Raw genomic sequence first — 23,306 nt, 5'->3', positions numbered from 1 at the left:
GGTTAGCCCTGCGTGGGAACACGGGGGCGCCATGATTGGAGGAGCCAGTCACGGGGCCAGAGGGCTTAAATAGGGGTGCCCTGTTCCTGTGTGTCAGTTCGAGTTGGGATAGTTAGTTCAAGTTAGTGGAGTGAGTTTGAGAGTTAGTCCAGTTCTGTTGAAAGAGTGCAGAGCGTGTGAGTGTTACATGCTTGAGTGTCACTCCAGCCTGATAAAGCACTGTGCTGAAAATAAAAGTTCCTGTTGTTGAACCCTGCATCCTATTCATTATTCGCTGCCTTACGAGGAGAAACACAAATTCGTTACAATACCAACATATGACTTGACATTAACAATGATCGCATCCGATTGCAATGTTTCGCTATTTGTTTTAAAAATAATTTGTCACACACTTTTCATCACGAGCGACAATTTTCACCGATAATTCATCATCAAAGTCAACAACAAAACATTGTGATCAAGACGTTTTCTGTTAGAAATTACTACTTAAGCTGTGCTAAAAACAAATAGTGCTATAAGTACATATTCATTTAAATATCACATAAATAAAACCCCAATAGCACTATTAATAAATAATAAATAACAGATAGAGTACATATTCAATTCAGTAGCTACATAAATTAAATCTGGTCACTTCCTGTCTCTCGATTTAAATCGAATACTTCTTACTGTCCAACAGTGATTTCAAAACAGCCTTTTATTAAATCTTATTTATCCACGGAATTTGTAGTCTGTGTTTCAACTCTTTAATCTCACCCTTTTTATCAATAACTCCGGCTACATGCCTGTAAGCAGACTTCCTACAGAAAACTGCCATGCCCAGAATGCATCACTCTGTTGGCATGTTTAGATGTCGTGCGTTCATTTCACACAAACATTTGGTTATTATCATCACCCTGGTTCCCTGAAAAAGAATACAACCTTGACTGAATGGGAAGAGCCTTCTGACCTGCCGATCATGTGAAATCTTGTACTAAAGCTGTCATACAGGGGCCCTGCTTGCAGGAGGAGTCCCACTCTTGTGCTTGTTGAAGAGGGAAAAATTGACTTTCCTAAAATCAAACTGGACTATGCATTAAACATGGCCCTCACTTGCAGATGGGTTGGTGACCAGGTTTGCATAAAGACAACCTGTTCAGAAACAGGTTTTGCCAGTCAAAATTGCAGACAATGAGGAGTCGGGTTGTTTGCTTGCCTGCTTATGTAACATAGCAACCCTGAATCAAAAGGTATGTGACATCCTGCTGTGGTAGGAATGGGATGTCTGCCTCAGAAATTGGACAATCAAGCAAGCACATCTCCAGTCCATTTCTCTGTCTCACTTTACATCAATATCATATGATTGGTTGTCTTAGGTCCCACAAAGTAAAATGTGTCCCTCCCAGACAATACGCCCATCAAAACTACATGTACATATATATATACACATCTGTATTTCTGTCAATGCATTAAGAGTTGCTACATTGCTTCATGGGTGATTGGGTGCTCTTCCCTTGCATTGAATGCATTGAATAAAAAATCTGGAGCGGAGAATCAACCTGAGTCCTGCGTCTCTGTGGATAATGAATCAAAAAAGCACTACACTGTGAAGTGTCTCCTCCTCACAGTAGCAACCTGCCATGTCTTCTTTCACCTGGGTCATGACAGAAGGCCAAAACCCGCCCCCTCGGGTGATTGACAAGCATTAAAAAGAAGTTCGTTTGCCAAATGAAACTGAAAGATCACTTGGTAAACAACACAATAAATTAATGAACTGATTTATGAATTGATTAATTAATTTACGAATTGACTAATTAATTTATAATGCTCCATAGTAATGAATGGATCAGATGTATTAATCGCCAAGTTTTGTAAGGTTGTAGGGTTTGTTGTGCAGTCGGTAAAGCGCCTATATTTGGATTATCATTAACATATAGTTATAGCGATAATGAGGGATTACAAATATAATTAAAATATACGATTCTTCATGTGATTGATCACATAAAAATTTGTCTCTGTTTTAAACATTTTAATAGTTTTAAATAGTGTAAACAGGGGGAAGCTAAAAACCGTGACATTTAATAATTTTGAGATAATTTACAAGACATCAGTACATTTAATTTAAATCCAGGACGAATATTTCATGTTTGCGTGTATTTATAACAAAAAAAGCAATGTATTTCGTAAGGGCACATTGTATTGCAGTCTGATGCAGTCCTTTCTCCGACAGATTTCGCGATCTTTTCAAACACTCTTAAATGTCTTTCTGTGCCAAGCAATTAACCCTGTGTTGCCAGATGAATCGTTTTCCCAAGGTAAACACACATAGTCCTTCTTGTGAAAAGTTTCTAGCGCATCTCCCGCATCGAGAGCGTCCGCCATTACTGCAGTTACAATGTCAGAGTGCAGACGCGCTGCGTCATGACGTCACAGTACTGACCCGGACCAGTTTGGGACTCAGCCGATACGATATATGAAACTGCGCTCCTGAAACTAGTTCGGGCACAGGCGGAGGTGCAGCTGAGCCCTAGTGGAAACCCCCGGCATGGCACGGCCAGTCTGAGGTGCAGCTAAACGTGGCTAGTGGAAACGGGGTAAGAGAGAAATGGACTGGAGATGTGCTTGCATGATCTTAATGCATTGACAGAAATACAGATGTGTATATATATATGTACATGTAGTTTTGATGGGCGTATTGTCTGGGAGGGACACATTTTACTTTGTGGGACCTAAGACAACCAATCATATGATATTGATGTAAAGTGAGACAGAGAAATGGACTGGAGATGTGCTTGCTTGATTGTCCAATTTCTGAGGCAGACATCCCATTCCTACCACAGCAGGATGTCACATACCTTTTGATTCAGGTTGCTATGTTACATAAGCAGGCAAGCAAACAACCCGACTCCTCATTGTCTGAAATTTTGACTGGCAAATGTTATGCACATTTGATCTACAGCCAATCCACAAGTGAGGGCCATGTTTAATGCATAGTCCAGTTTGATTTTAGGAAAGTTCATTTTTCCCTCTTCAACAAGCACAGGGGCAGGACTCCTCCTGCCAGCAGGGCCCCTATAAGGCAGCTTTGGTACAAGTTTTCACATGATTGGCAGGTCAGAAGGCTCTTCCCATTCAGTCATGGTTGTCTTTCAACTTGAAATGAGATCACAAAAGATTGTTAAGGAGCATGTTTGTTGGCATGGCATTATTGGTTTGATGTCAGACGTATGATCCCCATAGAATTTACAGTAGTACACTGAATAGAGCTAAGTGGTAGTCCTGTAGGCTAATTTCATATTCCAAACAATGTAATATTTCTTGTTAAAATAGAATGCAAAAATGTCAGCCAAATCACTTTTGGCATCAGCTCTTAACTCATATTAATTGCATATATTATATTGTACTGAGCCCACAGTAATGAGTTTGCATTGTATACTGTATGTCAGGTAGTTAGTTCTAACACAAAGGTTATGAAGCAAAGTTGGCCTACGTGGTGCATTGGTCAATTAATAGAACTAACAACTAAAGAAAATATAGAAAACAGTGTTTGGAAACTGCACTGTTCTCGTTGCATGTGCTGACACAATTTAACAGCAAGCCAAACTCCATCCATTAAATGCAGAAGATTCATCTTAGTTTGCAGCTTTAATAAGATCCTGGAATGCATTCATGAATTAGAAGTGAAACTGCAACATAATACAACACTGGAATGTATCAGAAATGTGAGATAACGTACATCGTTCACTGCCACATGCTAAATGAACTTAGGATACATAAATTTTTGTAAGTAAACTAATTTGAATAATAATGAGGAAATTAAGCAGTTGCTCTCTTATAAGCATCCAAATTACAGCTAGCTAATACACTGCAAATGCACTAGACAAATAGCTAACATATACTGCTAGTGACAACACTAAGGCATCTACTTTCAAACTGTAAATGTAAGTTTTTCTGAAATAACTATAAATTGTTATTATAATAATTTATAATTATTATTTCAGAAAAACACTAACTCATCCGATGGCTTTTGTACTGGAAACATGAAACACATACCAGTGGCGTAGCATTGCAGTAAGTGTCAGGGGTGGAAAGTAACGAATTACAACTACTCTCGTTCCTGTAATTGAGTAGCTGTTTCGTGTACTTTTGAGTATTTTTCAAATCTGGTAATTTTACTTTTACTTAAGTATGTTTTGAGTGAAGTATTGTACTTTGCTACTTTTATAAAGGCATTCGTTACAGAGTACAAATTTTGTAGGCTGTCATGAAAAAAAAAAATGTGGGTGACAAAATGACCAATAAATGAAGGAGCAATACATTCAAATGTACAGCATCCCGCCCACAGCACTCCAATCACGGCCAATCACAGTGTGTGTGTGATGTTACGGTTGGTCAGTCAATTAATCAAAGATTTCAGGTCAGTCCTCCAGTCCAGCGGCAGAAGCTAAGGTACGTTAACTAGCTAGCTATGAGTATTAGTGATTAGGGGTGTATATTATTAAATCCAAAATGAAGATCGATTGATTTCGACCACCGAATTTAAAGATGGGAGTCGTGATTTATTTATTTATTTATTTATTTATTTATTTATTTGGCTTTGCCAAACCAAAATTAATTCAAGTATCAGCAAAAACAAAACGACAGTAGACAGTAATTATTACAGGACACTGTGTTGAGAAGCGCGTTTTCTGCATTGATGTGCGCATCTGTAAGACCGAGCCATTTCAAAGCGCTTTCACGTTGCTGGGCTATGTTTCAGTTTTATGCTATTTTTATAACTGATTCTTTATGGTTTATAATTGTATATGTCTGTTAATATATATGCATACCGATTTATACACCAGTTTACACAATTTATTTTATTATTATTTCTCGTTTGTGTATATGCTCTCATTTTGATACATAATTGAAGAATCGCAGGTGATATACACTCACCTAAAGGATTATTAGGAACACCTGTTCAATTTCTCATTAATGCAATTATCTAACCAACCAATCACATGGCAGTTGCTTCAATGCATTTAGGGGTGTGGTCCTGGTCAAGACAATCTCCTGAACTCCAAACTGAATGTCTGAATGGGAAAGAAAGGTGATTTAAGCAATTTTGAGCGTGGCATGGTTGTTGGTGCCAGACGGGCCGGTCTGAGTATTTCACAATCTGCTCAGTTACTGGGATTTTCACGCACAACCATTTCTAGGGTTTACAAAGAATGGTGTGAAAAGGGAAAAACATCCAGTATGCGGCAGTCCTGTGGGCGAAAATGCCTTGTTGATGCTAGAGGTCAGAGGAGAATGGGCCGACTGATTCAAGCTGATAGAAGAGCAACTTTGACTGAAATAACCACTCGTTACAACCGAGGTATGCAGCAAAGCATTTGTGAAGCCGCAACACGTACAACCTTGAGGCGGATGGGCTACAACAGCAGAAGACCCCACCGGGTACCACTCATCTCCACTACAAATAGGAACAAGAGGCTACAATTTGCACAAGCTCACCAAAATTGGACAGTTGAAGACTGGAAAAATGTTGCCTGGTCTGATGAGTCTCGATTTCTGTTGAGACATTCAGATGGTAGAGTCAGAATTTGGCGTAAACAGAATGAGAACATGGATCCATCATGCCTTGTTACCACTGTGCAGGCTGGTGGTGGTGGTGTAATGGTGTGGGGGATGTTTTCTTGGCACACTTTAGGCCCCTTAGTGCCAATTGGGCATCGTTTAAATGCCACGGCCTACCTGAGCATTGTTTCTGACCATGTCCATCCCTTTATGACCACCATGTACCCATCCTCTGATGGCTACTTCCAGCAGGATAATGCACCATGTCACAAAGGTCAAATCATTTCAAATTGGTTTCTTGAACATGACAATGAGTTCACTGTACTAAACTGCCCCCCACAGTCACCAGATCTCAACCCAATAGAGCATCTTTGGGATTTGGAGGAACGGGAGCTTCGTGCCCTGGATGTGCATCCCACAAATCTCCATCAACTGCAAGATGCTATCCTATCAATATGGGCCAACATTTCTAAAGAATGCTTTCAGCACCTTGTTGAATCAATGCCACGTAGAATTAAGGCAGTTCTGAAGGCGAAAGGGGGTCAAACACAGTATTAGTATGGTGTTCCTAATAATCCTTTAGGTGAGTGTAGCTCGTCTGTTTGACCTCTGATCGGCTCAGCATGTTTCTAACTTTCCTTTTGAATTCAATCATGACAACCCCAGAACTGTTCATGCAAGTCTATAACTACTTAAAGTGTGTTTCATAAGCCCTGACTGTTAATGTACTGATAATAAACTGTTATTGTTGATTTCCCGGCTGGCAGTGTTAAAATAATTGTTCGATTTTTGTCAAGAAATGTTATTAATTTGGAGACAAGTGTGTAAAGAAAAATAAGAAATAAAATTTGAAAATTGAACTGAATCGAAAATGTGTGCAATCGTTACACCTTAGTGAGCAAACATTTGAAGAGCCTCGTGGCAAAACGTGATAAAAGCCAAACCAATGCTAAAAACATTTTTTTAATTTTTTTATTCGCAACATTTGACATTCCTGATTGATGTCAAAGGGCAATGTATTAATTTTAGCCAATCAGCATCACACTCGTTTTCAAAATAGCACTGATCTCTGAAACAGTGAAGTTCACACGATCACAGTGAATACATCATTCAGCAATGTTGACGAAATATCAAACAATTTCACAAATTACAAACCCATACTTTCTTTTTGGAAAGAGATGTTTGTGTAACATGCCTCCTGTCCTGACCAATGATGTCCCCCACAATAAAGTTATATCAACGTTTGTTAGTGTTCTAGGTAAGTTAACAGTGATTTCATTTTTATTTATTTATTTAAATAGCAGCAACAGACATTTAGAAATAAAAATAATACAAACTTTTAAATCAATAGAAGTTACTTTATTGTTATACATCTGTGCACACTGGCCATGATTGAGAATATATTTATTTATCTATCTATCTATCTATTTATTTATTTATTTATTCTCAATTATGTAACAATAAAGTAACGGTTCTATTGATTTAAAAGTTTGTATTATTATTAGTATTTCTAAATGGCTGTTGCTGTTTTTTAAATAAATAAATACATATTCAGACAGGTGACAAATTTAAAGAAAAACCTGAATACATGAGTGGAGGAACATAACGAATGCAGATGCCTCCAAACAGGTGTACTGCATGATATAATTAAGATCCTATGATACTCGGTGGCATTTATAAAAATACTGAGCAGGTGCAGTTGACCTCGATTTGGATCAAGATGGCAAAAGGAAAGGATCTACAGTGAGGGAAAAAAGTATTTGATCCCCTGATGATTTTGTATGTTTGTCCACTGACAAAGTCTATAATTTTAATGGTAGGTGTATTTTAACAGTGAGAGACAGAATAACAACAAAAAAATCCAGAAAAACGCATTTCAAAAAAGTTATAAATTGATTTGCATGTTAATGAGGGAAATAAGTATTTGACCCCTTCGACTTAGTACTTGGTGGCAAAACCCTTGTTGGCAATCACAGAGGTCATACGTTTCTTGTAGTTGGCCACCAGGTTTGCACACATCTCAGGAGGGATTTTGTCCCAGTGCTCTTTGCAGATCCTCTCCAAGTCATTAAGGGTTCGAAGGCTGACATTTGGCAACTCGAACCTTCAGCTCCCTCCACAGATTTTCTATGGGATTAAGGTCTGGAGACTGGCTAGGCCACTCCAGGACCTTAATGTGCTTCTTCTTGAGCCACTCCTTTGTTGCCTTGGCTGTGTGTTTTGGGTCATTGTCATGCTGGAATACCCATCCACGACCCATTTTCAATGCCCTGGCTGAGGGAAGGAGGTTCTCGCCCAAGATTTGACGGTACATGGCCTCGTCCATCATCCCTTTGATGCGGTGCAGTTGTCCTGTCCCCTTAGCAGAAAAACACCCCCAAAGCATAATGTTTCCACCTCCATGTTTGACAGTGGGGATGGTGTTCTTGAGGTCATACCTCCTCCTCCAAACACGGCGAGTTGAGTTGATGCCAAAGAGCTTGATTTTGGTCTTATCTGACCACAACACTTTCACCCAGTTCTCCTCTGAATCATTCAGATGTTCATTGGCAAACTTCAGACGGGCCTGTACATGTGCTTTCTTGAGCAGGGGGACCTTGCGGGCGCTGCAGGATTTCAGTCCTTCACAGCGTAGTGTGTTACCAATTGTTTTCTTGGTGACTATGGTCCCAGCTGGATTTTTTTGTTGTTATTCTGTCTCTCACTGTTAGATACACATACCATTAAAATGATAGACTGATCATTTCTTTTGTCAGTGGGCAAACATACAAAATCAGCAAAATACTTTTTTCCCCTCACTGTAAGTGACTTTGAAAGAGGGGTCATTATTGGGGCACGAATGGCAGGAGCTTCAGTCACAAAGACACTCAACTGGCTGGTGTTCTCCACAAGTGGGCGAGTGCATGTGTGGTGACACCAAGAGAATGGTACAGGCCTGACTGCTGGACCCCTACAGTGAGGGGGTCCGGAGGCTCTGTTATGCTCTGGGGGGCATTTTCCTGGCATGGTTTGGGTCCACTTGTCCCCTGAGAGGGAAGGGTCTCTGCAAATCACCTTTATCCTATGGTGACACATTTCTCTCCTGATGGCAGTGGTCTCTTCCAGGATGACAATGCCCCCTTCCACAGGGCACGACGGCTCACTGAATGGTTTGATGAGTATGAAAATGATGTGAATCATATGCTATGGCCTATATATATTTAGAGTCAAGCGTTTGCTTGGAGATCATGTGACGATACTTTGATAAAAGTAATGTGTACTCCAAGTACTTTTTAAATGAGCTACTTTTTACTTGACCAGTTTTTAAGACCAGTACTTTTACTTCTACTTGAGTAGGATTTTTCAGTACTCTTTCCACCTCTGGTAAGTGTGTATACTATATGGGCCATACATGGGTCTGCAACACCTTCATGCACTACCACAGTTTTATGCCATATGAGCGTAGTGTGGGCTACCATCGTCAAAAAAAAAAAGTGTGGGGTAATGTGGTAAAAACATAGTAAAGTGCAGTGTTATCTGCTGTGGTAATAAAAGCACAAAGGGGTTACCAGGTGATTTATGGAGTTATTGTTTACTTTATTATGATCATTTATTTCCTTCTTACTGTCTAATGTGCAATTATATTCATATATATTTTCACCATATGAATTATACACTGAACCAGGGATATGCAGAGGGGTGGCACAGGCCACCCTTTTTCTGTGAAGAGCCCTATTTGTCCTGATCGACCCTCCCCCTTTCACTGAGTGACAGTTCACATAGGCAACTGAAATAAATTCATGAGGGACATAAGGGATTTCTGCTTACTTTACATACTATCAGACATGCTACTATTATGTCTGCTGTCCTATGTACCTGTCCATCAATACAAATAAGTAACTAATTGATTGGTCATTCATACTAATATGAATCACCTGGTTCTCCTCCTACCTCAGTGACCGGACCTACCAAGTAACATGGCGAGGTTCCTCATCCACCCCCCCAACCTCTCCTCACAGGCGTTCCCCAAGGCTCCGTCCTGGGTCTGCTCCTGTTCTCTCTCTACACTCGCTCCCTGGGCCCCCTCATCGCATCCCTTGGTTTCTCCTACCACTTCGATGATAGGAAGATCTGGGCATCATCAGCCTTTCCCTCTTCTGACCCTCTCATCCCCTCGCATCTCTTCCTGTTTGTCTGCTATCTCCACCTGGATGCACTCGCACCACCTCAAGCTCAACCTCTCCAAATCGGATCTCCTGTTTCTCCCCTACTCTTCCTCACCTTTTGCTAACCTCTCCATCTCGATCCCCTTGGAATCCACTACACTCTCTCCTTCTTCTTCCACTAAAAATCTCCATCACCCTCAATCCTGTGCTCTCCTACACCCAGCACATCACCACCCTGACACGCACCTGTAGATTCTTCCTGAGCAATATACGCCGAATCCGTCCCTTCCTCACCGACTACTTGACTCAGCTGCTCGTCCAGTCACTGGTCCTCTCCCGCCTGCACTACTGCAACTCCCTCCTGGTCGGCCTGCCTGCAACTACTACCCGCCGCTCCAGCTCATCCAGAACTCTGCGGCTCCTCTGGTATTCTCGCTGCCCTGATTCGCACACGCTACCCCACTGCTCCACTCCCTCCACTGGCTCCCGATACTGAAACGCATTCAGTTCAAGACATTGACCCACACCTACCGCGGTCTCAACCACACTGCACCAAGTTACCTTCAGACACTCTTCTCTCCATACATCCCCCTCCAGACCACTGCGGTCTTCTGGTGTCAGAAGACTAACTCTGCCTCCTCTCCACTCCCCTTCCTCCAGAGCCACTCCTTCTCGTCCCTGGCCTCTTTTCAGACAGTACTTGTAATATTAGTCCTTTTAATCCCAGTTAGATAGCACTTCACAGAGTTTTATTATGCTTCTAGCATTTTTGATTGTTTTCCTCCTAGCTCCCTTTCCCGTAGCCCTTGACTGTGACCCTATATCTTGACAACACTTAGCTTTTACCGTCCAGGATGTATGACCTCACTTACTGTACTCGCCTGTGTAAATTGGAAGTTGTAAAATGTATTATATTTTGAATTGCTATATTTTACATAAATTGAATTTGTAATGTTTGATGCCTTTACTTAACTGTATTTTTGCACTTATGTTGTAAGTCACCCTGGCTAAGGGCACCTGCCAAGAAATAAAAATAGTAATAACAAATAGAGACAGATGTAATTAAAGATTTATTCAATTGCCCATTAATATATTAAAACACTCAATTATTCCCCCCTGATGTTTTGATTAGGGGGGCAGGTGTTGCTAAGGCACTATATAAACAAGGGTTTCTCCCATCTCAGTGCAGCCCTCTCCTCACAGTGTGTGTGGGAATAGGAGGGAGAGGTTGGCTACTGCGTGGGGGATTTTCATTGGCTGTCCCTCTGCGTCTCTTGTGAAGACAGAGAGAGAGAGAGTGTGAAAGGGCTGAGGGAATACAGACGGATGGGAGACTGGTGGATGAGGGGAGGAGTGTCGGGGTCAGTAGTGGATGTAGGAGAGCTGCACGTCTCCCTCCACCTGCAGAGTGTCCACCTGTGTGAAGGGCTGCAGACGGTGGGGAAATTCACAGAGACGCTGACCATTCACTTACACCTTGTAGCGCCAGTTACCGCAGCGCACCGAGATCTGAGAGAGAGAGCGCGAGCGTGTGTGTCAATGTATGCATGTGGGAATCAGTGAGAGTCAGTGATGTGTGTCCGTGCGTGCGTGTGTATGCATCGGTGCAGTGTGTCCGTGTGTCTCTCACTCTCACCTCAAAGTACTGTCCCTCTTGGAAGGGGTTGTATTCCAGGTCGCTCTCCTCATTCCCCCCCCCCCCATGTAGCGGTTCCTCACCACCATACCCTCCCGTATGCGTGGGTTCAGATGGAATGCCACGTCACGAGACCATAAATTTCAGGTGGAACCTGGGGACACAGGTAGAAGGGCAGGAGAGAGAGGGACAAAGAGGAATGTCAGATGGTCACAGGCAGACAGGCAGACGCACCGGTTGGCTCCGTAGGGCACCATGCCCCGGATGATGATGGTGCGCTTGGCCATCATTCCACCCGGGATCACGTCACAGTACGGGATTTGCTGCACACACACACACAACGACAACACCATCACTGCATGGCAGTACTCAACACCACCATAGATACACAGTACAGTCATTACAGAATAACACATCACAATCAAAACACACTGCAATCACTGCATCATTATGCAACCACTGCACAGCTGAAAAACAAAGCATTAGACTGGAGCACACTGGATACAGATTCAGTCGAAAATGGATGGTTATAATTTTAAGAATATACTACTTGAGGCTCAGGAGAAATCTGTACCAAAACTGAGCAAATTGAGGACCAAAAAACATTGGCCAAACTGGTTTAATAGAAGTATGCAAAAAAATTAAGAAAATAAAAATGTTGTATAGCTCATACAAAAGGGATAGAGGCAAAACAAAATACAAAGAATATATAGAACTGCAAAAAGATCAGGAAAGCAAAGAGGGAAATGGAAAGAAACATAGCCCTGGGACCTAAAACTAATGCAAAGTGGTTTCCCCCCCCCCCCCAATACTAAAACAGCAAGAGGTCAATAAAGGAGGAAGTGAAACAGCAAAAATGAATATTGGAAAACAAACAAGATGTGGCAAAATGTTCTAAATTAGTATTTCACAGAGGTTTTTACAAAAGAAAAAAAAAAAAAAAAAACTGATAACATGCCACAGGTTAACAAATCAGTCCAGTCAAACTAAGAGATCAGGATAAATGAGGAGGAGGTACTAAAGGGACTAGCAGAATTAAAAACAATCAAATCACCTGGGCCAGATGGGTAAACTTTCTTATGTTCTTTACAAAACCTACATGCAGCATAGTCAAACACTACAAACACACACACGACAACCAGTACTACAAACAACACTGCACACACAGTACTCACTGGATTATAGATTGGAGCTCCACCCATCATCTGCAGCAACACAGGTGAGAAACAGAGAGAGAGAGAGAGAGAGAGAGAGAGTCAATATAGAGCCCTGGGATTGTGCAGGACTGTACAGCCTCACTGACTCTCCTCATCCCTCCTTCACGGTCTATAAATATCCCCCCCTTCATCTCAGTCTCTTCTCCCCTCTCCCTCCCTCTACCCATCTCTCTCTCACCGGTAGATTTCCGCCCTGGTATCCCATTCCTCCTCCCTGCTGAAGACAAACCAGACAGGGAAATATTAGTATTAATACATTAATAATAATCATTACTATTATTAAGAACAAAAGTAGTACAAAACTGCAGTAGACACCCTCACATTTGTAACAGACAAACAGACACACAGTGACTTTTGGATATTCTTGCTTGCCATCCTGTAACAGACACACAGTATTAGGGACACAATAAAACACACTCCTACACACATACACGCTGTTGGCGAGAGCAGGCATGTGCACAGATAGACCCCATGGGGGGGCTTTACTCAACGAGTGCCCTCCTGGCCGATATTTAATAATTGTATTTTATATGACCTCCGGGTGGCAAAGACACGCGGCCCGGGGTTAGATGGCTTCATTGCTCTTGAGCGATCCCTCAGGTGCAGTACCATGCACTTGTGGATGAGCTCACTGATGCTACCCTCATAGCCTGCTGTAAAATAGTTTTGCTTAATGAATGCATGCATGCATCCAGATCCAAAAAAACGTTTCGGTAGATGAATAATCCAATATCAGGTAATATTATTGAGAATGTCATGTTTACTTGTTTGCATTGTTTTAATTACGAATGCACATTAAAACAGCGATTATGTTATCAATAGAATTATCAGTATAAATAAACTGTTGGGATTGCCACCTATACTAGCCTACTCGTAAGCAAGCTGGTCTAGCAAATCATCATTAATGATAGTTAACGTTACCTCCTTGTCATGCAGGACAACTTACAAATATATATGCAATGTCTGAAGCATGTAGTTAAGTTTTGCCTCAGTTATGTTATAGTCCACCTAGAGCTGAGGTCTGAAAGTTAAAAACGCATTGTTTAGTGTAGTATTGTTATAAACTGGCAAATAGGTACTACGTGCACGTGTGTGTGTGGACATAATACGGTTTGGTTTCTTTTCCTCTCTGGGTGATGCTCAAAAACACATTACTGACGTCATACAGCCGTATCTGTACTGCAATTCTCAGTGTAACAAAATGATACAGAACATGAAAACAGAAAGTTGTGAAACCCCAAATTCAGGGGGCTTTATGTATCAAGCATTTCAGTGTAGGACTACTGATCTAGGATCAAGGTATCATTTAGAACGACCCAACGAGGTAAAATTGGGTGAGATTTATAGTGCTGACCTGGGATCAATTTATATATACAGTATAGTGTATATATAATGATCTGATAAATGATCTGTAATCATGGATAACACACACAAACACTATTACTACACACCTACATAGTGTATTACTATATACACACACACAATGGAGTACTGCGACACACACAGCACATTAGAGGTCCCCCCCTATTTTTGCCCGATTTTACTGTTGTAGTTAGTTAAAAGTAAAAATATGACGAGGGCTAAAGGCAAGTATCTTATATGGAAACACTCAGAAAATAAATTGTGCGTTTGCCCCAAAGTTAGAACAAAAATCAAATTAGAAGAAAAACAAGTGCTTACAATGACAATAAATTCATTTTTTTTCTTAACACTTGTAGTGCTCCAGGCAGATTTTTAACACTGAACAGTGAAACGTCAAAGTCTTATGAACTTGTGTAAACAAAAAACTCAAATCTGACCTCCAGAACAGAAATTACAGCCATTTATACGAGATAGAATACTAGTAGAATATAAAAAGGAAAGAATTAGTAAAAAAAAAAAAAGAATACTAAACAGGGAAACAGAATTCCAAACATCTGGCTTTTGAATATTGTCACTTTAGGGCGGGGGTACTCAATAGGCGGACCGCGGTCCGGATCCGGACCCAGACGCAATACAATTTGGACCGAAGCCAAAATCAACATTATATAATTTAGTCATGATCCAAGCGAGTTTTCATTGGTGCGTGATTTCACGCCTATATTGTTTTCCTACTAGATGTGGTTTATCCATCTTCTGTGTCTGTCCAATCCAAAGATCCAATCAGGAGCTGTAATAACTGTAATCACCATGACAACTCACTCACTCGTTGGCCGCGCTGTGTGTGTCTGTGTGTCTGTGTCTCTGTGTCTCTGTGTCTCTGTGTCTCTGTGTCTCTGTGTCTCTGTGTCTCTGTCTGTGTGTCTCTGTCTGTGTGTGTCTCTGTCTGTGTGTGTCTGTGTGTCTGTGTGTCTGTGTGTCTGTGTCTCTGTGTCTCTGTGTCTCTGTGTCTCTGTGTCTCTGTCTGTGTGTCTCTGTCTGTGTGTGTCTCTGTCTGTGTGTGTGTGTGTCATTCGCAAAGCAGGCGCTAATCCATCTGCGGTACTTCCTTGCTAGCGAAAATCATGGCGTGCTCAAAACCTGACAAAAAGAGAAAAGTCGATTCTGAAAATCGCGAATTTAAGACAGAGTGGACTGACAGTTATGCATTTGTGCTGCCAGTGGGGAGCACAAAACCAATGTGTTTAATTTGCAACGAGACGGTTGCCATTGTCAAGAGTGGTAACGTGAAACGTCATTATGACTCAAAGCATGGACACTTTGACCACAATTACCCGCTTAAATCTGAGGTAAGAGCCAGAAAAAAATCAAACATCTGCAATCATCATACCATGCAACATGCAGTGTAATAGTTAGATCAGCCACCCAACAAGAACGTGCAACTGAAGCTTCATTAAGAGTGGCATGGGTCTTAGGAAAGCACAAGAAACCATTCTCTGACTCGGAGATTGTGAAGGAATGCATGAATGAAATAGCAATTGCCCTGTTTGAGGGAACTCAAAAAGATGACATCATACAAAAAATAAACCAAATATCTTTGTCTGACTCCACTGCTGTAAAGCGAACTGAAGTCCTTGCTGAGGATTTGCTTGACCAAATGAAGTCTGCAATAAAAAAAGGCTAAATGCATTTCATTGGCTTTGGATGAATCCACAGACAACACAGACAACGCACAACTTCTGGTGTTTGTCAGATTTTTTTGATGGAGAAGGGAGAATTCTGTGAAGATGTGTTAGGCCTCACAGCCCTCCATGGACACACAAGAGGGGATGATATTTATGAAGCACTGATACAGATGTTGAGAGACAGAGAGATAGACCTGAAGCATGTTATTTCCATTGCTACTGATTGAGCTGCATGTATGACTGGAAGAGAGAGGGGATTAGTGGCACGCTTGAGAGCTCATTACCCTGACCTAATAGCATATCATTGCATAATTCATCAGATGGTTTTGTGTGCCAGTCTTGAAGAAAAGTATGCAGAGGTCATGACAACAGTAATGAGACTTGTGAACTTTTTGAGGGCATCATCTGCTCTGCAGCATCGCTTGTTGCGCTCATTCCTAACAGAGGTGAATGCAGAATTTGATGATTTGCTCCTTCACAACAATGTCCGGTGGCTTAGTAAAGGCAAGGTACTGGAGCGCTTTTGGACATTACGGAAAGAGCTGGAAATCTTTCTGTTGGATCAGAAGAGTGCAAAAGCAAAACAATGTGTGGAATTTATGCAGAATGAAGAAAAAATGGAAATTGTTGCATTTTTATCTGACATTACCTCCCATCTCAATGATCTGAACACATCAGCTGTCTGTGCCTTTCAGAAGAAACTGGAGCTGTTCAAGTGTGACTTACAGCAGGACCTGCTTCACTTCCCAAAGCTTTTAAATCAAACAGCAGGAACACATCATCATCACAATCATGCTGAATTCCTGGACAAGCTGATAAAAAATTTCCAAACTCGCTTTGGAGATTTCCCTCTGGGAAAACAAGTCTTACTATGCATGGAAAATCCATTCCTTGTCAAAAACATCGCAGAATTTTCAACTGAAGCCCTGAAAATCTGCCCATGGGCTAGTGCTGCTTCTCTTCAATCAGAGCTAATTGAGCTTCAGGAAAACCTTGCACTGCAGGAGTCTCCCTGTGACCCTACCACCTTCTGGACTAAGATGGTCCCTGCAGCAGGTGTCCCTTCCTTGCAGAAGGTGGCCCTTCAAATTCTCACCATGTTTCCCTCAACATATTGTTGTGAGTCAACCATGAATATGGTGAAAAACAAATACAGGAGCACCCTCCGTAATGAACACTTACATCAGTGCCTCCGCCTGGCCCTCACACCTTTTATGCCCAAGTTTAAAGAGCTGGTGGCACAAAAAAGGTGTCACTTTTCACACTAATAAGGCCAGACCACATCACCTTTTGTACATAGTTTGAACGTTTTGTGGGATTTACCACCTTTTTTGTTGGAGTTCTGTTTTTGGATTTTGTCTATCACTGTTCCGGACCCTGGACACAAGGAAAATTTGGTGAGTGGACCTTTTAGGTTTCTAATTGAGTACCCCTGCTTTAGGCATTACATTAGACATATGCTATGCTTTACAACAGCTCCTGTCTATGTTGATGCAGCGCCAGCACGCTGCCATGGCATTTTATTCTTGCCCAGAGCACACGGTCAGTGGCTCGCATAGTGCTGTAAACAGACCCGGCATCTGCGATTCGTTTTCGAAGGGTAAGGGCTTTTCCTTTTGCGTCAGATTCCATTTATCTACTTCGGATTTGGTTTTCTTGCTGTATCGCGTCTTTCTGCTTGCGCCCTGCCTTCCTACTGTGGGAGCGCTCACAAACAGCTGAGCGCAGCCTCGCCTGCTCGGATACGCCCGTATTTTGGGATCATTAGAAAGCTACAGCCCTGCAAGAACTTGACAAACACGTTCGCCAACGATGGACAGGATTTGGGTAATAGGGCATGGACTGCGCTCCCCTCTCGCCTCTGGGGCGTCACCAAAAAAAAACATACGCGTTTCTTTGAGAGCCGGTATCAGCGCTGCTTATACGGAATTGGCCACAACTAGGCTCATTCGAAAGAAAAGAGCTGCGGTTCTCGGGAGTGACATCTTTGAGCACCCATGGGAGACAGGATTTGAGTAACCTAACGTAGAACGCACGTCCCGCCTCCGGGACGATTTGCAAAGGACAGACCCCAGAGAGTTACACACACTGACCAGCGAGAGAGGAACGCAAGAGAGGGAGAGATAAACCAGCTGGAAGAGGATAGGAGACAGAAAAGACAAGGTAGGAGACGGAGAGCAGAGCGGAAAGAGACGGTACGAGAGAGAGAGAGAGAAACAGAAGGGAAATGGAGAACAAGGAGAGTGTGACAAAAAACGATGAAAAGATAAGAGCATTGGGACAAATATAGAAGCAGGGAGAGGGGGGAAGAAATAGATGGAGGAGAAATTAAGGGTGAGAAAAGCAAAGGGATAATTGTAGAGAGATAGAAGAGAGATTTCTTACTCACCGGGTTGCATTGGGGTTGGTAACCTGGAGGAGCGCAGTAAGCCATGGTCACTCAGAGAGGTACAGACAGTCACACGGACACACTGACAGATGGACAAAGAGACAAACTCGGCGCTGGACAGATGGACTGACGGAAGCTCTGTAGTGCAGGAGAGTCAGTCTTATAGAGCAGAGACTGGGCGGAGCCTGTGGTGGGAGGGAGGGAAGGAAGGAAGGAGGCAGAAGAAGGAAAGAGCGGGCAGGATGGATGAAGAAAAAGGGAGAGTGGAAGAGGTAAGGAGAGAAGGGGAGTGGTAGACAGCAAGAAAGAAAGATGGGAATGAAGGAAAACATGAGAAGGGAATATGGGCTGAAAGAGAGGGCTGCGTTCTGTTGTCCTCCCTATCCCTATTGTACGCAGCTGTCCGGCTGTGATTGCGTCACACCCCCGTCACTCAAACTCCGCTGTTTCGTGTTCGTGTCCCATCTGATGTCCCCGACAAATGGCCGTCATTTCTCAACTTGGAGACAGAGAGGCGACAGACCGCAACGTCAGTTCGTGTTGCTTCCTGTTTGTAATTACCTCCCGTTTTCTTCTCTGTTTTGGTTTCGTCACATTGTAATCTGTTATTGGTTTTTGTTCAGGTCAAAACGGGTGAGATACCCATGGGTTTACACGTAGGGATATATGTTGTCTATCACATTAGGTATTTAGGTAGGGGCGGTGATCACCCCTTGTGTTCGTGGTCAGGGTTATTTAGATTAGCTAGTGTAGATAGTTAGGGTCTGTCCAGAAATACAAGTCAGGTAGTGGATTCCCTTCTAGACTAGCTTAGATAGGTTTTTGTTTTGTGTCAGTATTAGATGGGTAGTGTTCAGGTACATTTCCTCTGTGGGTGTTTGTTTATTATTGTTATGATGATGATGATGATGATGATGATGATGCTGTCGGTCCGGTTTGACTGTTGTTCATAGTTGTATATACTCCGCTCCACTTTGTAAAGAAACCCTGTCTGTATATAGTTGACTGTCCGACGCTCGACCCTCGGCCGGCGATTTCACCCATCAATCACTCGAGTCGTCCGTCGTTGAACTATAAACGCGCAGCGATGCTCCAGCTACTTCAGTTGCACGTTTCCATGTGTCCTGATTAATAGGAAAACATATTGCTGATTGACAGGCTGTCTAAATGTCTAAAATACGCCCAGAATCATTTCAAATTGGTTTCTTGAACATGACAATGAGTTCACTGTACTAAACTGGCCCCCACAGTCACCAGATCTCAACCCAATAGAGCATCTTTGGGATGTGGTGGAACGGGAGCTTCGTGCCCTGGATGTGCATCCCACAAATCTCCATCAACTGCAAGATGCTATCCTATCAATATGGGCCAACATTTCTAAGGAATGCTTTCAGCACCTTGTTGAATCAATGCCACGTAGAATTAAGGCAGTTCTGAAGGCGAAAGGGGGTCAAACACAGTATTAGTATGGTGTTCCTAATAATATATATATATATATATATATGGTGGGTCTGCAAACCGTGAGCTCTATACTCAAAAATGTCGGTATTTCAGTGATATTGTCAATATTTTTTCAGAACTTTTTAATTTTAAGCAAACTTAGTCGGCGTGCAGCTCTGGGGTCCAGATGCCTCTCTGTACTACTCAGACTCTTGGCTTTATAATGTTTTGCACTGCGCCAAAGTACTTAAACTATTAAAAAATATAGGATAGTGTAACATAACATCCTTGATCACCTCTCCTGACCACCCGGCTTCTTCAGATTTCCATATGGCGTTCTTCAGACTGGCTTAAGCCTGAACGACTGCGATGCATTTTACAGTAGGAATATATAAATGTTTTGCATTGAATTTGATTTAAATTGGCCTTACATCAATTACGTTTCTTGTAGACTTTTAATCCAAGTTCCATGCTTATACTGTTCATGTTCTGTAATATATGCTACTCTAGTAACGCTGATTGGCTAATTCATATTCTCTAACTGTAATCATACTATTAATCTATACTCACTTTTATTAAAAGGATCGAGGAATGACATTTGGGCATAATATGCCCACTTTATTTTTGGCCCATCAGCTCCACGGCCTCTCCTTAGGAATATTGTTTTAATGTCTGGCATAAACATCCCTCAAACATTTGAAACGTTTTTGCACTTTTGCTAGAATAACAAGACGTATTAAACATGTGTAACATATACCACAACAGTGCTCTTAATTATCTAGAAATATGATGTGAATAGATATGGTGTGATTATATTTAGATAATGTAAATGTGTGTACATTTAATTTCAATTTGAAAACGAATGCGTATTTTTTTTAATAAAGAAAATAAAGTTGTGGATCAGCCTTGTGCATTAAATAAACTTTATTGTCCATGACCAAAGTAATAAATCGTCAGCGACGAGGTCGAAGGTCAGTTGATTGAACTCTCCGGGACGCGACCAGCGACTGTCGCCAGAATATAAACTGCAGCGACACCACAGCGATGCTCGCCGGGCGCTTTGCTCTTCAGTGACGGAGTGTAAACCAGCCATAAGTGTTGTTTTTTCACTCACCTCACTCTCCCACTACTACATCTGTGTGTTCAGTGTTATGTCCCCCTCCTTCCCTTACATCAGCCACTTGAAGTCGTAACATAATTGGGGCTCCCTTGTGAAAATGTAGTATACTAAAAGTACACTTGGGTTAAAATAGTTCAAAAATAGTATGCTATTAGTATAATATTTTTGTACTATTTTCACCCAAGTGTACTTTAAATAAACTTCTTTTTCGCTCCTCTGGGAGTTATATTCTCTGCTGTAGCTGCACGCAGATAGTTGTAGTGGTTGTATGGGTGTTGTGCTGTGCAGGTGGTTTTTGCTGTGTATTTGTCACAATTATGGCTAGTTTTGATTTACGTCAGTGTCCCGTCTCTGGATCAGCTTGATGTGTGTCGCAAGGCTGATTTACATGCAATAGCAGATCACTGCTGTTTACAGTTCTGAGGAACATTGCTAAAGCTCAGCTTAGGCAGATCGTCATGGCTAAGTTGGTGGAAGGGCAAGTGCTCGTTGTGCCTCCGGTGTTGCCTGTCCCTGTCCCTGTCCCTGTCCCTGTCCCTGTCCCTGTCCCTGATCCTGCCTCTGTCCCGTTGCGCCGCGGACTGAGGAGGCTGTGGGGAGCGCGGAGGAAAACACTGCTGTACAGGCTACGGGTCCGGGGACAGTGCCACGCCGTCAGCCCCTCTCTCCTGGGTGTCTGGGTCCGCGGCGAGCCTAGACTGAAGACCCGTCGGGCACGTCTTCATCTAGAGGCGCAGGACAGGGAAGGGCAGGTTGGAGATTCGCAGGATTATGGCAAGCCGTTGTGACATTTCATCCTTAACTGGATGTTAATTAGTATGCATTTTTGATGTCAAGAATTCAATTTCTGATAGCCAAAATACAATTACTGATATCAAAAATACCAGATCATTCTTGATATCAGCAAATTGAATGATTGATATCAGCAATTATGGATTAAATGTCACAACGGCTTGCCATACAGGATGGAAACTGGAAGCGACGTCGCTCGCTTGTGGCACTGCGGGCGGCTCTTTCCTCGGTAGCTCCACCAGCAGCCCCCCGACACCTTTGATGCAAGTCAACAAATCGCTTTGGTGCCCCCGTTCCGTGAAACAGAAGTTGATTCCTATTTCGGTGCTCATTGCAGCGATGGCCAAAAGATATGTGGCCTCTTTTGCTACAGTGCAAGTTGTCTGGGAAAGCTCAGGAGGTGATGTCTGCGCTCTCTATGGAGCACAGTAGCCTTAACAGTATCATAGTACAAACTGTGCTCCATGAGCTTGTACCTGAGGCTTACAGACAAAAGATTAGGGACCTCAAAAAGTCTCCTAACCGGACTTTTGTGGAGTTTGCTAGGGGAAAAGGAAACCCTGTTTGGCAGATGGTGCGCTGCCAGTCAGGCCACTGATGTTTTCTCTCCGAGAGGTAGTGTTACTGCAGGAACGTTTGGTTATTCATCTGAATGAACAAAAGGTAGCATCACTGGCATAAGCAGCTGTGTTAGCTGACGAATTTGTGGTAACGCAAAAAAGTGTTTTTGTATCGTCCCATATGGACAGTAGAGCGGAAGTGCTTTTATTGTCACCAGTTGGGTCATATTGTTGCCGATTGCCCAGGCCTGAAACGTAAATTGCAGCCAACTCCCTATCCACCACAAGCACTGGGTTTGACTAAGACAGTTATGCCTGAGGTTAGGTGTGTTTCTCATTCTCCCGGCACTTACTTGTGCCGTCTTGTCCGACTCGGTTCTTGTCCCAGGGTTTGTAAACGATAGCTTGAGCTCCCCCTTGTGTCCTAATAATGAATCCAATGTGGGAGGATTGCTTGCTGAAATGAATGTCCCGGCTTTGCAGGTGAATGTCACTTTGCAGGTGAACAGCTTGTTGTCTCACAGCAGGCGGATTCCAGCCTTACTAAGTGTTTTTCAGGGAGTTATCAAGGAAAACGTGGCTTATTTTGTTGATGATGGTCTCCTACTGCGTAAGTGGACCCACGTCACTGGAGAAAGTGATTGGTGTGTGGTGTATCAAATCCTTGTCCCCACCGCTTGTCGTCAGCATGTTTAATCCTGACCAGAGTTGGAGTGGGTTTGGAAATAATGCAACAGACACACAGGAGAGAGAGACAGAGAGAGAGAGAGACAGGTGAGCAGAGGAATAGAGAAAGAGTCAGATAGATAGCCCATCACTGTATGTTGTTTGTTTGTTTGTTTAGCTGACACTTTTATCAAAGACATTCAAAACCAAATTATTTAATATTTTTTAAAGCATCGTTAACTTAAAAGGGCCAGTAACAGCAGACATACACCTCACAGTGCAGAGCAAGTGGGTTAAACAGACAATGCAGAAGACAGAAGCGCTACAGTAAGTTAACAACAGAGCCGAGCACAAAGCCCAGTTTGAGTACCGCTGGTCTAGGACACAAAAACAGTGTTTATAGTGATGTGATAAATTAGCTGTACAGAATCTGTGATGTGAAGGTCACACGACTACCTATATTTATTAATAAAAAAACAGTGTACATATGTATTTTAAAGTATATTTATCTTAAGAATGAACTGACCTGTTACCCCTCCCCTTCTACGAGGCGCACAAACTACCTTCACCATCTCCCCGCAAACATGCACGCAGAATCGTGGCCTGGTGGTGAAATGGAGGAATGTATACTGAGCTGATCAACACTGGATACATTTAATATTATTAGTATGCATGTGACACAATGATCACTTATTTCCTTCTTATTGACCAATGTGCACTTAATTCTTAATACCAACTTATGATTGCTAATTGTTCTTT

The 23,306-nt window shown here is 42.4% G+C and overlaps 1 protein-coding gene across 1 annotated transcript; it reads right to left on the bottom strand.

Moving 5' to 3' along the window:
- Window positions 1-11,462: 11,462 nt before the first annotated feature.
- LOC136750564 (galectin-4-like) lies at window positions 11,463-18,162 on the bottom strand. Its single transcript, XM_066705705.1, has 4 exons — window positions 17,970-18,162; window positions 12,715-12,753; window positions 12,495-12,524; window positions 11,463-11,642 (listed from the first exon to the last, which is right to left on the bottom strand). Exons 1-4 carry the CDS (start codon window positions 18,012-18,014, stop codon window positions 11,463-11,465), a joined length of 294 nt encoding a protein of 97 aa, XP_066561802.1. The 5' UTR covers window positions 18,015-18,162.
- Between the last annotated feature and the right edge of the window lie 5,144 nt (window positions 18,163-23,306).

This window comes from Amia ocellicauda, chromosome 5 (genome assembly GCF_036373705.1).
Source record: "Amia ocellicauda isolate fAmiCal2 chromosome 5, fAmiCal2.hap1, whole genome shotgun sequence".
NCBI classification, from domain to species: Eukaryota; Metazoa; Chordata; class Actinopteri; order Amiiformes; family Amiidae; genus Amia; species Amia ocellicauda.
The sequence above is the reverse complement of the archived record's forward strand: the minus strand, read 5'-3'. Positions and strand labels throughout refer to the sequence as shown.